At 42.7% G+C, this 15,661-nt stretch overlaps 1 protein-coding gene across 2 annotated transcripts in view; it reads right to left on the bottom strand.

The window, feature by feature from the left end:
* Positions 1-15,208, bottom strand: part of coro7 (coronin 7) — a 107,428-nt gene extending 92,220 nt beyond the window's left edge. The window contains exons 1-7 of one of the 2 annotated variants that reach the window (XM_067615410.1): positions 15,026-15,208; positions 13,098-13,194; positions 12,455-12,535; positions 12,201-12,271; positions 11,150-11,336; positions 9,934-10,010; positions 5,937-5,987 (exon numbers count right to left, since the gene is read on the bottom strand). In XM_067615410.1, the coding sequence (XP_067471511.1) occupies positions 5,937-5,987; positions 9,934-10,010; positions 11,150-11,336; positions 12,201-12,271; positions 12,455-12,535; positions 13,098-13,194; positions 15,026-15,085 (624 nt within the window). In that variant the 5' untranslated portion in view covers positions 15,086-15,208. Of the gene's footprint in view, positions 1-5,936; positions 5,988-9,933; positions 10,011-10,838; positions 10,872-11,149; positions 11,337-12,200; positions 12,272-12,454; positions 12,536-13,097; positions 13,195-15,025 lie in introns of those variants that run through there. The other variant, XM_067615411.1, reaches the window with a different exon arrangement.
* Between the last annotated feature and the right edge of the window lie 453 nt (positions 15,209-15,661).

Below are 15,661 nucleotides of genomic sequence, written 5' to 3'. Positions count from 1 at the left end.
AAAAGTTTTTACTCAGCTGGCCTCACTTTTTCATTAACTTTTAAGTACCATAAGTGTCCCATGTCATTTGGAGGACACAGTGATTAATGTTATGTAGGACCTGTGTTAACAGACAACATATTAGCTGTTTTACGGATAAGACAGACAACAAAACAAAATTCAAATCTAAAATTCTTTCTGCCCTTCAGTTGTGGGACAGGGAGCAAAGAGATGCCACATGTACGGACACACACACACACACTCCTAAAGTGTGCACTGCCAACTACCTAAATACAACCGTCTGTATGCTCGTGCACATACATACACACTTGCACTGATTACAGATGCAGTATATACTACTCCTCCTGTCCAAGACCTTAATTACCCTGCGCAGTCTTATTTCCCATAAATACAGTGAGAGCAGGGCTGTAATTAGGGCCTATATTTACTCCACCTGGCTAGGGGAGAACCCAGTTCAGTGCAGGCCACAGGGATGAGCCAGCTTCACTCAACTACACTGCCATGAGAGGAAACCAGGACACTAGCTGACACACATGAGCAGTGTCCCAGCTCAGGGGATGTGGTCCATGTAGGTATACCCCCCCCCCCACCCCGCAAATGATACTGTCTCACCTTGCAGAGACAAAATCTAATGGTGCATTCAGGTGCCTCAACTTGTAATGTACAAAATGTTTTCAGCAGCAGGCATTTGCCCTCAAACTCAACAAACAAAGTGTAAATTGTAGTGGCAGACTGGGACAAAACCCATGATATGGGACTGAGAATTATGATTTATACACAAATTCCATTTATTTGTATGGTCTTTGTTGACAAAATGTTCATTGTTCTAGTTCAAGTGCTACTGTATATTTAAAAAACACCTGATAAACTTGATGTTATGTGACAACATCATAAATTATATTTCCTAACATTCGAGTGATCATGGCACGGACAAATTTAACAATCGGTTGGCACACAATGAATTATGAGATACAGGGGATGAAAAACTGAGAAAAAAGAAAGCTGCATGTCTTGACCGCATTTGGAGAGGGAGCTTTTGAAACGGGATAGAAAATAGAATCGAGAAAAATCGAAAGTCTGGTCTCTGGATTGGCATCAGCAATGGGATAGACAGTAGTGGCCATATAGTGCTTCAGATGAAAGCACAGATGATAATCATATGGCGCCAGAACAGCAACCGTTAAATTTTGGCATCGAAAATAATATTTGGCATCGAACACAAAACCTGAACTGAAAAAGGAAACATTGGCATTGAAACACTTGTATTGGCACTGAAACAAGTTCCACTGAAAAATAAAACACAAGCATTAAAAACATTACAATCTTACAATCTTATTATCTTATTTTATTTCGATTTTTTTTGCATTATGATGTGTTTTTCAGTGTCAATCTTCAGATTTTTTCTTCATGTCTGTCTTTTTTCAGTTACAGTTTTTTTTTTTTAAGCGGTCAGTTTTTTTTCCAGTGTCACTGGTTTTCAGTTTCAACTTTCTGTTTTTCGGTTTCAACTTTCTGTCAGCGTTTTGGCATGGAGAGCAGGGCCCTTTCTGGGCCTCCATTACCCAGTATGCCTTGCGGTCCGACAAGGACATCTAAGGGCAATGGAATCATGGCAGAGATTTTGAGCCAGACTCTTGTATTTTCACTCTAGGACTTTTAATGTCGTTTATTAAGTTTTAATATCTTTTCAGGCGAGAAAGTAACCACGTACATTCCCAATATGTGGTCAGTTTATCCAAATAACAGATCAGTCTATATTAAATTTGGTTTTATTTTATTAAGAACTTGCAAAGTCCTCATCATAACTACCTGACTGTACTGCGACAAAATAATCTCAACTCAAAGCTCCACTAACAGACTTTTTCTCAGGAACAAATAACCTCATTGACAGAGAGAAGCAGTAAATTATGTTATTCTGTCTGTAATGGAGCAATAATAAAAATCCAAGCTGTTATGTAGCTTAATAAAATAAAATTACATTTAATATAGACTGATTATTTCAATACATTTATTTATATTGAAATGTGGTGACATCTGTATATAGAGCCTTAGAGGCAGCGCTGTTGTTCTGTCCAATAAAAACATGAAGCTTCACTTTACATTCAGACAAACTAATGTGGCAGCTACAATTGTTAGATTTCATCTGTTAGGCCAAAATTTATCTTCCACAAGGAATTATATCATATATCAAAATGCAGCGGAGACATAAGAGCCAGCAGTAAATCACCAAAGAACTGCACAGATCAGTTCATCGGATCATTTTCTCCCTGCGATGATGACGCATGACTCAGGCTGCCGCTGTGAGATGACTGGCTGATCTCATCCGACCAACAGCTCCTCAAAACTCAGAAAATGTTGCAGCAGATTTACAAACAGCCGTTATTTGGATAAACTGACTACATATTGTGAATCTACATGGTTGCTTTCTCGCCTGAAATAAAATATTAAAACCTAAAAAGGTGACATTAACAGTCCTAGAGCAAAAATGACAACAGTCTGGCTCAAAATCTCCGCCATGATGCCATCGTCCTCGGATATCTTCATCGGGCTGCAAGGCATACTGGGTAGGCCCAGCAAGGGCGCTCCTCTCTCTCTCTCTCTCTATGCCAAAATGCTGACAGAAAGTTGAAACTGAAAACCAGCGACACTGAAAAACAAACTGACAGCGTAAAAACAAAACTGTCACTGAAAAAAGAAAAAGAAAAAAAACACGATTGACATTGAAAAACACATCATAATGCAAAAAATATCACAATAAAATAAGACTGTAATGTTTTTAATGCCCATGTTTTATTTTTCAGTGGAACTTGTTTCACTGCCTATACAACTTTTTCCAATACAAGTGTTCCAATGCCAGTGTTTCCTTTTTCAGTTCAGGTTTTGTTTTCAATGCGAATTTGATTTTCGATGCCAAAATTTAACTGTTCTGACTCCATACAATCAGTGCCTTATGTCTCAGATTATGAGGTTGTTTGAAATGTACACAATGCATTCTGTTTGTGTACCGCAGGGAAATACAAGCCACCTCGTGCTTCACTCTAATGCTCTTCAGCTTTCGTGAGATAGCCTTCCCCTCAGAAATCTTTTCAGCAAAGACTTGTGGCTTCTCTTGATGAGGACAACTGACTGGCTCTCATGTGAGAAGCCAAACAGACCTCCCAGTGAGGTTACAAATTCAAATAGTTTGGACACTTCTCTGCCCCTCTCTGTTTACTTTGTGGCAAGTCCGGCCTTTCCCTGCCATCACATCACATCTAAACAAACAAACGTATCAAAATGCAAAGTGGAGAAAGTGGCAGTGCATGAATGTGCCCTCGCAACAGTCAATTTTGTGGACTTCTTGTAACCACTGATACAATGTGAAATGTTGTGTTATGTTATGTTTTATGGTCTGTGTAGAAATTAGAGCGATACACTCTTCTATCCATCCAAATGAATGGTCTCATCATGTTTCAGTGTGTTTAGGATTCATCGTCCGCACCTTTTAAACCCGCCTTCAGATGCGGTGTTAATAGGGGCGGCAGTGGCTCTCCCGTTCTCCAGAGAGAGAGAGAGAGAGAGAGATGCACATGTGAAACGCACATTGTCTGGCTGAGGCTCTGCTCACTCTGCTTTCAGATGGTTTCAAACTGAAACTGACACCTCTCAAAGCAGGACTTAAGTGTATTTCAGAGAGATAGAGAACAAGAGCATGCAAAACCAAAAAGGGAAGATCAACCCTCTAATAACTTTGATCTGAGTCGTAACTCTTCTTCGGTTTGAGGTGGTGAGGCGGACAGTGTGCTGACTCAGGCCTCCACGCTCGGTCCGCCTCTCCATGGCAGTGGGATCAGGAGGATTAATGAGAGAGTGGAGAAGACAAAGAAAGAGAGAACACAGAGAGAGGAGAGAGTCTACTAAACTTGGCTGGATGTTCACTCAGTGTCCTGGTGGCCCAGCGGTTTAAAGCAACCTTTTTCTTTTTTGTTTTACACAGCAGACAATTTTTAAAACTGATCATTTTCTTGCGGACTGGCTGAACAGGGGTCTGTCATAGAGTCTTTTTGCAGGCTTTGCCGTGATACAGTTTTAAAAAAATGAGAAAAAAAGAGTTTGCTCTGTCTTAAATTGTGGTTACTTTCAAAATAAAATATTTTAAAAACAGAACGCTGAAAGGTGGTGACAGACTGGTTACCTCTCGTATGATGACTACTTTATATTGTCATTGAGAGGTGACAGGTGATGAGGAAAAATGAAGCACAGACAGAAACTATATAATTATTGTTCTGCTCTGTTTGGGTGAAATCATATAATTTCCTTGCAGCCTGACATTGGCCTTAAGATCTTTGTCGCATCTCTTTTTTCCGCCTTTTCCCCCCAAATATAGCCTGTTGCTCACCGCTGTCAACTACTACCCAACTAATAAAGGCAAAAAATGTCATAGACATGGCTGGAATTTCTCAGCAGCACATCGCCGCCACCAGCAACCACTGGACTCTTACTGGAAACGCAGTTTCAGACAGACAGACTATACCCAACACTGATTCAGTCTAAACTAATGAGACCCTTTAACTGCACCATGTGATTTACATGCAGCACTGGTGCAATTTTATTTCAATTACTTCAAGTTATTTGTTAAACAGAGAACGCTGAGTGGCCGAGGATCTGGAATATCATTTATTCAGGTAATCTAGGGTGCTGTTAAAAGAGCTGTGCTTGATTTCTGTATTGCAGGTTTGGTGAGAAAGAGTCAGAGAGGCCCTTGCAATGGAGAAAATTCAAACATGCTGTTGAAAAGCAGTGTGTTAAAAGGACCTCAACACTGACGCACCTGATGTAAACATCTAGGTTCAAACACTGGAGAGGAGCCAGGCAACTCAGCTCAAGTTACTTAAGCAAACACAGACACACATGCACCGTCTTCGCAGTCTGTACTGTAAAGGCACACAGTTCTAAGTGTGCCACAAAGAAAATAATCCGCATGTATTTTTCATAGCTGGCTCCCTGCCTGTCAGAGTCGATGACATCACATGCCTCTGAAACACTGCGCCTTTCACAAAGGTGTCAAAGGTTTCAAAAACACATACAGAACAACATATGGGCGACTAAATACATTCAGCATCACATGCAGAGACATGCAGAGTCTACGCGTGTGCTGCGAGTCAAGAACGCACAAATATGCAGTCATCCTCCCTCTCACATCCATACAGGGTGATGTGCCTTCCAGGTATTTCTGCGGTCTAATATTTAATCTGAAACGACATGTAGTGTTTTTGCAGGATTCCTCATATTTACAACTTAGAGAGCCTGTAGCCTAACGGCCGGCTGAGTGTCTCAGTAATGAAAACACCCTGGGAGGTCTTCCGCTCAAAAGTGTGAGAATATTTGCTCTATACTGACCAGCCTCTCACAGCACTTGATGCTTCTTTTCATCTTCTCCCACCAAAACACAAATGCTCTGCCACTCTACTTCCTCATTGCTGCTGCTTGTGACAAAATCCTACTGGCTCAGGCTTGGTTGTCATTGGTGAGAAATTTGCAAGACGGGAAAGACAGGAGTGGTGTGAGATGAGAGGTTCATGGTCGTGCTGGTTTAATGTGGGATTGGTACCCGTGGGAAGAGGATAGCTGGGACTGCAGCTTTTAAAGTACATCCATAAATCAATAGTGGATGAATCACTGAGTTGCCAGCGGTGAGGTCTCTGACTTACTGTCAACATGTTTATCACTAGATGTAGCGTGGAAAAAAAACACGCTTGAGAGTAAATGGCAGTGAAGGTACCAGAGCTTTTTTTTTTTTCTCTATATCTACCTTCCTGTTGGTTTCTTTCAATAGCGCTAAATCAAGCTTTATTTTGATTTAATAAAGCTGGAAAATTAGATCTAATTGACCTGTTTTCTAGCACAAAATGCCGGGTGTTAAGGTAGTGTGGTGAGGGCTTTATTGGAGTACTCACCTGAACAGGTGTCAGCTGGGCTCGGGGGTCAAACACTCGCAGCATCTTGTCCTAGACAGACGAAGAGAAAGAAGAAAATTTACTGCAAGAATGGAGAGAAAGCTGGAAATGATTAACTTTATGAATCGTGTTATATGATATAGTGTTAAAAATCAGCTTCACACTGTCTAGACACGAAAACCTTTTGTTTTAAATTAGTTTTGTGTAGTTGCGAGGGGACACCTTGGTTTCATTTTCAGTGCAAAACTATAAGAATATTTAAAGTTGAGTAACAATAACGTATAAGGGCTGTGAGGCAAGTCTGTGATTCACTGTTAATATTTCCTTTGTGAGGAGTATGGGTGTGACATGCAGGGGAGGTCCAAGAGGGTTGAGGTCAGGATTTAAAGTTTCAAAGAAAGGGGAAAGGAATTAAGGTTCCTCAGCCAGATGCAACTAACAGAAATGGACAGCTAAAATATGAAAGCTGAATATTGAAAACATTAATAAACAGTCCCTAAACCCCACTATAACTCAGAATAAGCAACACAAGCTCTCTGAAGATTTCCCATTTAGCAGTGTGATCTGTATGATTCATTGTTAGCGAACGCAATCCAGTGACCTCTCTACGGCCTCATGCGCCTTGACCCCGGCCAGCCCAAACACGCATTCAGCATCAATCACGGCAGCCAATCAGAGAGGCTCCTGCATGATTGAGAGGAAATGGGGCCTAATGGGATCAGGCTGTGACCGGGACGTGCGTTTCTGCAGCCGTGTCACTCAATACTGCTGTGTGACTGTGATCACAGCAGCAGCCTGACATGCAGGGCTGATAGCAGGTAATAACCTTAAGGGCTGAGACTAAACCATGTGCACACTTAGCACACATACACATGTCAGAGAGAATCGGGGGGGCTGACAGTGACACAGTCAAGGGGCACCATACCACACAAGATAAATACAGACATCATAAGTCTCAACTGTCATGAAAAGCAACATGTTGTTCTGTCAGGCTGGAACCAGTGTTGAAGCAAATTAGCGATGTGAGCATCAGCCTCTCTTCATCAAAAGATCTGCTCCCTTCAGCCACCCAAAAGGGGATTTATTTCCTGTTTATTAGCTCGAATAGCAAACAGGGGTTTTTCCTAATGTGGCGTTTCTCTCTCTGCCTCGCTCACTATCTGGGTCTGTGTGTGTAGGAGAGTGTGTGTAGCTAGCCCACCCACGAATATGATGCCCCGAAGCAATGTCTCCAGGCCTCTGTGACCTGGGCCTAAGCCAACGGCTCAGAGAGCAGTGCAGGAACAACACACACACACCAGGCTTTCCCGCCACATGACCTATGGACACTCTTGTCATGGAACTATTGCGGAAAATTGCATATTCTGGCTAAAATCAGAATCTGGAGAAACACATACAACACATACACACACACACACACATGTACAGGTGCTGGTAAATGCTGTCTGATAAGCTCAGCTACCAGACATTTTGATAGAAAGCCAACCATCATCTAAAAAAATCCAATCCGATTCAAGCAGCTTAATTTTTGGATTTACCATCCACCGAGTCCCCTGACCTGGCATTCACACCACAGACTAAACAAACACGCCCATATCTACATACACACAAACATACATTCACCGAATTAAAGCTGCTCCTTGCCATTTCATCTTAGGTGTCGTCATGCAAACACCAACATGTGAGGGAGGAAACTATCTGGCTGTGCAAACACACAGATGAGGGCCCACTCACATACACATGTGTCCCCCAAGCAAACACACTCTCCAAAGCCTATGACAATAACCCATGTAAACAGACACACACAGAGTGAGCCACTTCAACTCATAAACGCACAGATGGGAGGGCCCAGATAGCGATGTGTGTGCATTTGTGTGTTTGTGTTTGTGCGCTGAAACAGCAGCTGTTTAATCAAAGTGACGGAGCCTCATTCTCAAGCTGCTATAAATGAGTTTTCGCTGTGAGTCCGATGCACACAACTTTCAAATGTACACAAACACACAGAGGGTGGGAATCTTCAACCAGGGCTGATCTCTCTTCACTCATCAAACACGCTGCGCTGCCAGCCTCCCGTTTCCCAGTCTCTCACGGTTACCGGAGTCATGATTGGCAGGTTGAGAGTGCGGGATCCCCTCATCGGTTATTCTTGTCACCATGAGAGAAATGTGGTATGTAGCTCAGTTATAATGTGACTTTCTAAATTCAAGGTGTGTACAATAAATCCTGTAACACCCAATTTTATAAACAGCATACCACCCTCTCCCGTCCATCACTCGAATAAACACAGGCTTTCCTCCCTCTCTGCTCGCACTACCTGTGGATTTCCCTTCTCTGAACTGAATGGCGCCTTTCTCCCTCCGAGTGTGTCATAAATATACATCTCTCTAGGTCCAAACGAGGCCTGTCATGATTCCTGCACTTTGGGGTGGTGGTCTCCCCTTCATCTTCCCCCCACCTCCCAGCCCTGTGCCCCAATGTTTACCCTATGGGAGGGCCAGGGGATTGGACCCACATGTTGGCAGGCCTTATTTGCTTTAATAAGCTGGATTGGAGAGATTGAAAGGGGCCTTTTGGGTTAAATGACACCAGAGCCTAACAGGGCAAGAACCTTGGAGGCCCCCGTCTCTGATCTTGGCTCACATTTCCCCTCCCCTCTCTTTCTTTTCAGGTCCCTCGTTCTTTCAGGCTACATTGAGGCTGGTGGTAGCTCTGGTGAGGATGATTATCCTGTCAAGGTAAATGTCGTGATTTGGACATAGCCTGTGATTGGTGGAGTAATTTGTTACTTGTCAGCGCAAAGACAAACAGAGGGGATCGGACTGACAATCATACCTGTTAAGCACGCACATGTGGTAGATTTTTGCGTCAAAGTTTATTCGGGCTCGAGCACAATTGAGCTCATCACGCATTGTATAAACTTGCACATCAGGGGCCTCTGCACTCATTTTCACATCAATCCATCGGCGTATGTGTGATTTCAAGACGGATGCAAATTTACTGCTGTGCACAAACTGAGTGAAACTATAAAAACATGTAAAGTTAACATCTGCTGATGAAAAAGGCCCCTAGCTCTTCCTATAAACCAAATATATTCATGATATAATTCCACCTCAACTCTAAAATCCATTCTTTCTCTGCCCCCTTCTCATAAACCCATACCACCTCCCCCCTCCTCCTACACAAAATATTAACAACCTAATGGAAACCCCTTCAAGCACTGTGATTATTTCCCAATGAAACCATCGAAAAGGGGCCATATGGATGCATAAAAGCCCAGCGAGACTTTCTCTCCTGGGCAATTACTTCAGTTTCTTCTTAGCGTCGACAAAGCGTTCCCCTGTCTTGCACCAGAGGAGAGGAGGTTTGGAAGTGGTGTACAGGGACATGTTTTGGGGATGGCGGGTCAAGGGTCAGGTGGGGTCAAGACGAAAACAAAGCCTTGATAGATTTATCCTTCACACGCAGGCTCGTGCCCTTGTCAGAGCCCTAATTAATACGGTTTCCCATCTGACAAGGAAAATCTCCACATGCACTCTATCAACTGTGGCCAAGATCTCTGTAACTGCTTTGTCATCATTATTACTGTGTTAAAACAAACTGGCTATTACATCACTTACGTCATAGGGCTTACCATGTTTATCCTTTTTCCCTCCGAAAAAAATTCAACAACCGCTCACTAATTCCTAATCAAATGTGTGATGTGATCTCCACCCTTTTTATAAGAGTCACTCTTGTTGACATTTTAATGGAATAAACCTTATATAAACATATTAACAGGTCAGGAGCAACGGTGTCCAAAGTGAGGCACGCCACGCTAAATGTGAGCCACTGGCTTCCTCTAGTGGTCACACACAGCAACTACAGCAATCAAGCCTCAATCGAGTGAGGAGCGCGAATGAAACAGCATACACTTTCTACTTAATCAGCTTTAGTCTGTATAAAAACGTAAGGTGAAGCTGTTGGATTACTCATCTGGTGCAGTGTTAGGTGTCCTCACCTTGCAGGAGGAAGCCAGCAGGGAGCCGTCCTGTTTCCAGCTCAGACTCTGCAGCTGATCACCGTGCTGCTCCAGAACTGCGGAGGCATACGATCATTTAGACAGGCAAGAGGAGGAAAGGACAAGAGACAAAGTGCTAATGTTAGGCAGGGATAAAAAAAATTTTAAAAAGTAAAAGATTTAGACCTACAAACTATGAATACAGAATGACGGCACATACACACAGACAAGACAAAGACCACAGACATCTAACATCTGAAAGGTTACTGCAGCAAAAATGCAGGGGAGAGATGAGGCCATAAATAAAGCACACAGAGTTCAGAAAACACACCGAAAAATACAGATGATTCACACACACAGAGAACACACTGAGAAATACAGATGATTCACACCAAAGAATGCATCAAACATCCTTATAGTTTAGGTATATGAGAGAAATTCTGAGCATGACGCGTATTAGGCTGCAGTGCCGTAAGTGAGCACAGCACAGCTTGAGTGAATTGTTCAGTTCCACCATGATACCAAACAGATGAAAAGAGATGAGAAGCACACTTGTTAAGACAGTAACACACAATGTGATGTGACATAAATTTAAACACTAAAGAAAAAAAAAAAAAAAGAACCCAAACACACACTCATTCAAATATAGATTTTTATCGTTCAGATTTTGTTCTTCAAACCATGTAAAAAGAAAACTCTGAATGAAGGTGATGAGAAACAGTGTGGTGGGGGGGTACAGCTCATGAAAGTTGGATCAGCAGTGAGCAGTAGCAGCCAGGCCAGCTGTCATGGGATAGGGGGGCGCAGTGTTTGTGGGGTGGGGGGGGGTGAGGCCAGAGGATAGTGACTATATCCTGAGGCCAGTGTGGGGAGAGTGGGACCAGGACTGCAAACCAAAATATTACCTCTGCTGCTCCAGCACTTAGACAGAGCCACAGGGCTGCAAAACGTAGGCAGTGTCAGTCAGACAGTCCCCAATGACAAAAAAGGAAACCAACCGCTTCACTCCATTCCAAATATATATATTCATGTTACACATAGAAACAAAACAAGCCACAACATAAACTGAAGCCTAATTGACAGAGACTGAAATGTTAAATGTAACAGACGGTGCGTGATGTACAACAAAGACTTTTGACAAAAGAAATTCTGGTTGTGGTGTGTGTTTTAATTTAAATTGTGTGCACATGCAGCTCATGCTGCCAGCTGTGGTTACCTGCTAGCGGTGAATCCTGGCGGCTGGTGTCCCAAATGAGGGGTGACTTGGCCGTGCTGACGGCCAGCAAACCTGAGGAGGTAGGGTGGAAGACCACCAGCTCCAGCCTGCCCTGACCGGGGCAAAGAGTCAGCTCCGGCGCGCTGGGCTGCTCCAGCTCTGGATCACACAAACGCCACAGTTTCACCTGTACACACAGAGAGAAATATGAAAATAGTGGGTGAAAGGGTCATCTGAGAAAGAGATGTAGCTACAGAGAAAACATGGCTTGGTAATCGTCTCTCTTTGTCTCCATAATATCTTAAATCATTTCAGCAAATTACCCCTTTGAAACTTCTCTTCTTTCCCCTTTGGCAGTAATGATCGTAAAACCTCAACTACTAAAACAGGTATTTTTAAAGCCACACCAGAGAAGACATTCAATATTGACCCATCCGCAGACTCTTGTCAGTTCATCTGGAGTTTGGATTTCTCGCTGAAGCTGCAATATGACAGCTGATTAAATGACACCGTATGATCATTATTTAAGTCCCCAGAGTCATATTTCACTCAGTTTCACTCTCACTTAACTTGCTCAGCACAACCATGTCGCTGGAACAATATGCCCTGCTGGCAAAAGATAAAAGTCAAGTCAAGTAACTGCTCTGCAGATGTTGGGCACTGCAGACCACTCTGGTGTGTGTGTAGGTCTATGTGTGGCGGGTACAGTTATGTGTGTTTACACAGGTCCCACTGGTAAACCGAGCTGCTGAGTCTAAAGATGCAGACTCACACTCAGCAGATTCCAGTAAGCCAGGGCACCTGCGGCTGAGGATAATGTGCTTAGATGAGGGAGTCTTCAAAAGGTTTATATAACAAAAAACCAAGGAGGTATATATCATATTCAAAGACCTGCCAGGAACAACAAAGCAGAGAAGCCAGAGAGGATGGAAAGTGGACTTATGTAGCACAGTGCAACAAGATAAAACAAGATCAATACATAGAAGAAGAAGAAGAAGTAAAGAAAGAACAAATGAAGGATACAAAGAAGGAGGGCATTGGAAGAGCTCACCGTTTCATCTCCAGAGCATGTTGCCAGGAGACTCTCATCAAAAGGAGAAAAGTCCATATCAGTGACCAGATCTGACAGAGAGGAGGAGAAAACAAATGGAAAACAAATCACAGATCTGGGTCATAGCTGTCTGGCTTAATTTCAGTTCTGAGAAAAGGCATTTGCATTTCCCATGCGAATAGTCTTTTAAAGAGATCGTTGGAGTGATGGCAGTTATGCAGAGGCAGAAAAAAGAACTGTGACAGAAAAACTACCAGAATGGCAGGAAATCTGGGTGACTGTCCATTGGCCATCTGGACCAGGTTTGATTGAAGACAGGCCCAGCATACCTCCACCTGCAGACAAAGGGAACCACACACACACAAACACAGACACTGTCATCCATCATACTGTTAAAATACTCTTCCTGAGTCTTTATGGTGCCCAATAGTGCTTCCTAATAAAACATTTCCTCCCTGCTAACAATGGATTACTGAGCTCATTATCAGTCACTGTATCTAAATGACTAAGTGACCAACATTGCTTCTGTAATCAAAACCTTTTGGCATGTTTTCCTGAATAAAAGGAAGTTGTTTTTTTTTGTCATTTGCTCATCTTCTTCAATTTCTTAACAGATTATACTGTATGTGGACACCTAAGCTATTCAATGTGAAGCACAAGCATGTCAGGATTGAAACTGTACCCAGTGGATGCTGTGTTTAAAAGTGGTCTGCAGACAGACAATGTTTGGTGCTGCCGTTTTATACCTTTTAATTGTTTTGTTATGTATTTTTAATATACGCACACAAGACTTCCTGGAAGGCAGTACTGATACTGAGAGGTCTATCCTGATGAGATAAAGTCAAATTGAAACTGATATTTCTGTGTACAGGAAGGAAACATTATTCTTGATCATACCGGCCTGCTCGGTGTTAAAGGCCACCAGCTTGGAGCTGGCTTTGATGTGGTTCCCCTGGCAGGAGAAGGAGCCACCACGAACATTGTTGATCCATTCCTGGATTTGAAGACATGGAAAGCAACGGGTATTGGATCAGAAGGGATGAAACAAATCATGCTAATGCACACAGATAAACTGCTATGAGATAACGTTACAGAGAGGAAAGGAGATGTCATTCGAGCCCAAGCGTTTCAACAGACTACAGTGTGGTGGGTCTTGACAAAATGACTAGAATCCTAAGTGTTCACTTGACATGTCTACACAAGAGCACAACCAACTGGCTACACTGAAGAATCCAGCAGAAAAAAAACATAGTTTATCTGTTTCATAATATTAGGGAGTACACACTATTTGCACACCCAAGTTTCAACTAGAATGAAAGATAGAGAACACTTCAATAATCGGGAGGGATCTAGCTGAGAGCGCGCACACTTTAGTGCGTCTGAATGAGCAAAGTGCTGAGGAAGTGGAAGGACTCCCCGTGTTGCACAGCAGAGAACTCTTAAAGCCTCTTTCATAACATTAACAAGGCAGAAGTGGCAGGAAGACAGCGTGCCTGTACAACATGCTCCAACTATTATGGCTAATCCTCAGAAAACTGTTAGAGACCAGACCAACCATGACAGCCCCACAGAGGACACTTAACAGCTGAAACAGCTTTGCTGAGGAAAGATGTTTTACTGCTTTATTAATGCAGCCATGCATTTTTAAACTACCCTTCAAAAGCATGCATCTTATTTTAACAGGATAGCAGATTCAGCAAGTGAAACACACAAATACAAATGTGTCACTCATGTGTCAGAGGCTCAAGCTAAAGTTGAGTCAGAGTAGTTTAATTTGAAATTAAATAACATAAATAACAATCGACCTTAATTTTGTCTGATTTAGCCACATATAAGGACTGTGACCATGAGGGAAAACTCAAGCTGTTCTGGATCATCTAAGGCGAAAACATCCCATTCATCTTGCTTGTCTCTTCATCCCTACAAACTGCCTCTTCTCTGACTTTCTGTTCCTTGTCCCATTTTTCTCTTTTGTACAATGTTGGACATGACAGCATTTGTCACATGACTTAAGCACTAGAGTAGCCACAACCCCATATTTTCATTGGGTCTGTTGTGTGAAGGGCTAGTTTAACATTCACAGCATCAGAGCTACCACCTGCTGTCATAAGATCCTGTGCAGAGATTGGAGAGATACCAAGACCATCAACTGTCTCTGCACATACCAAGCATTTTACTGCCTCAGTAAAAACAAGGCAGGGGATTACATAATGCACCTCAGCAAGGAGAGCTGCTGGCGTTGCAGCTTGAAACAAATGGGTCCAGGGGATGACAAAAATGGCAGATATGTATGCAAGACAGCGCAGTCCCATCCAGACATGTCGCCTCATGCAGCCTGCAGGACACTTCTCACTGGGGGAGATACTGCACGTCGTAATATATCAGATATCAGTCATCGGATTTGCCAGTCAAATTTGTACTGTATCTTTCCACTTGGCTGACATAACAAATCTGTACACATTTGGAAACCATAACAATCAAAATTGTACAATACCACGTTATTATTATTGAAAAACAGTGAGGAAACTCGGATAGTTCAGCTATAACGTTACTATAATAACACTATGATGGACGTCACTGCAACACCAGATGTAGGCTAGCAGCTTTGTGCAACCACATGGCTCGGTACTTCGTAGAAGCATGTAGTTTGTGTGAATCAGTGTGTGGATTCAGATTTTCGTTTATACTATGCAGCCTTCCAGATGCAGGAAGTTCAACATCCCCTGCAGGCAGGCGTTCCCCAAAACACCACTTAAAGAAGCTCAGCTAATAATCAATGCTAATGTTAGCTACTGGCAACACTCAGACGCTCGTGAGTTACTCACATCTTTCTTGGCAATTTTCGGAGAGGTGTTTTTGAATTTCGAGGTCTTAAAGCGATTCATGCTGCTCTCTGAAATTGACTTTCGTGCCTTCCGGGTGTCTCTGTCGAGCTGGTTGGTACTCGGCTCCTGCTTCAGCTGACAGCTCAGGCTGGCCGCGCGGCGGCGATGTTCGCTCGGTTTCCTCCACCGGGCTGTCCGGTTGGGCGGAGTTTTCCTTTTAAAACACAAGAGAATACCCTGCTCTGTCACATGCTACCCTGGGTCTTAAAATATTTTGCTGTCATTTTCACAATGAACTCGGTGTTTTAATACTTTTAATCAGTCCTAACTGATATCTACAGTATCCACTCGCGTAGACACTATAAAAAACCAACAGCAAGATTTAAAAGACAAACTTTTGCAACTAGTTTTTAATCTTCTTCTTTCGAGTTTATTGGCGGTTGGCAACCAGTTTGTGGGTGCATTATTGCCGCCACCTACTGGACTGGAGTGTGGAACAGCGACCGTATATAAAGATTTATATTTATATACAAACAAACAAAATTTAAAAGAACTAAATTCGCTTTACTATACCGGTTTCTTTTAAGTATCTAATCAAAAAACTAATCACTTTCCACGAGGCTCACTCCAACAGAT

This window comes from Thunnus thynnus, chromosome 17 (assembly GCF_963924715.1).
Source record: "Thunnus thynnus chromosome 17, fThuThy2.1, whole genome shotgun sequence".
Lineage (NCBI taxonomy): Eukaryota > Metazoa > Chordata > Actinopteri > Scombriformes > Scombridae > Thunnus > Thunnus thynnus.
This window is presented reverse-complemented; position numbering and strand designations above follow the sequence as displayed.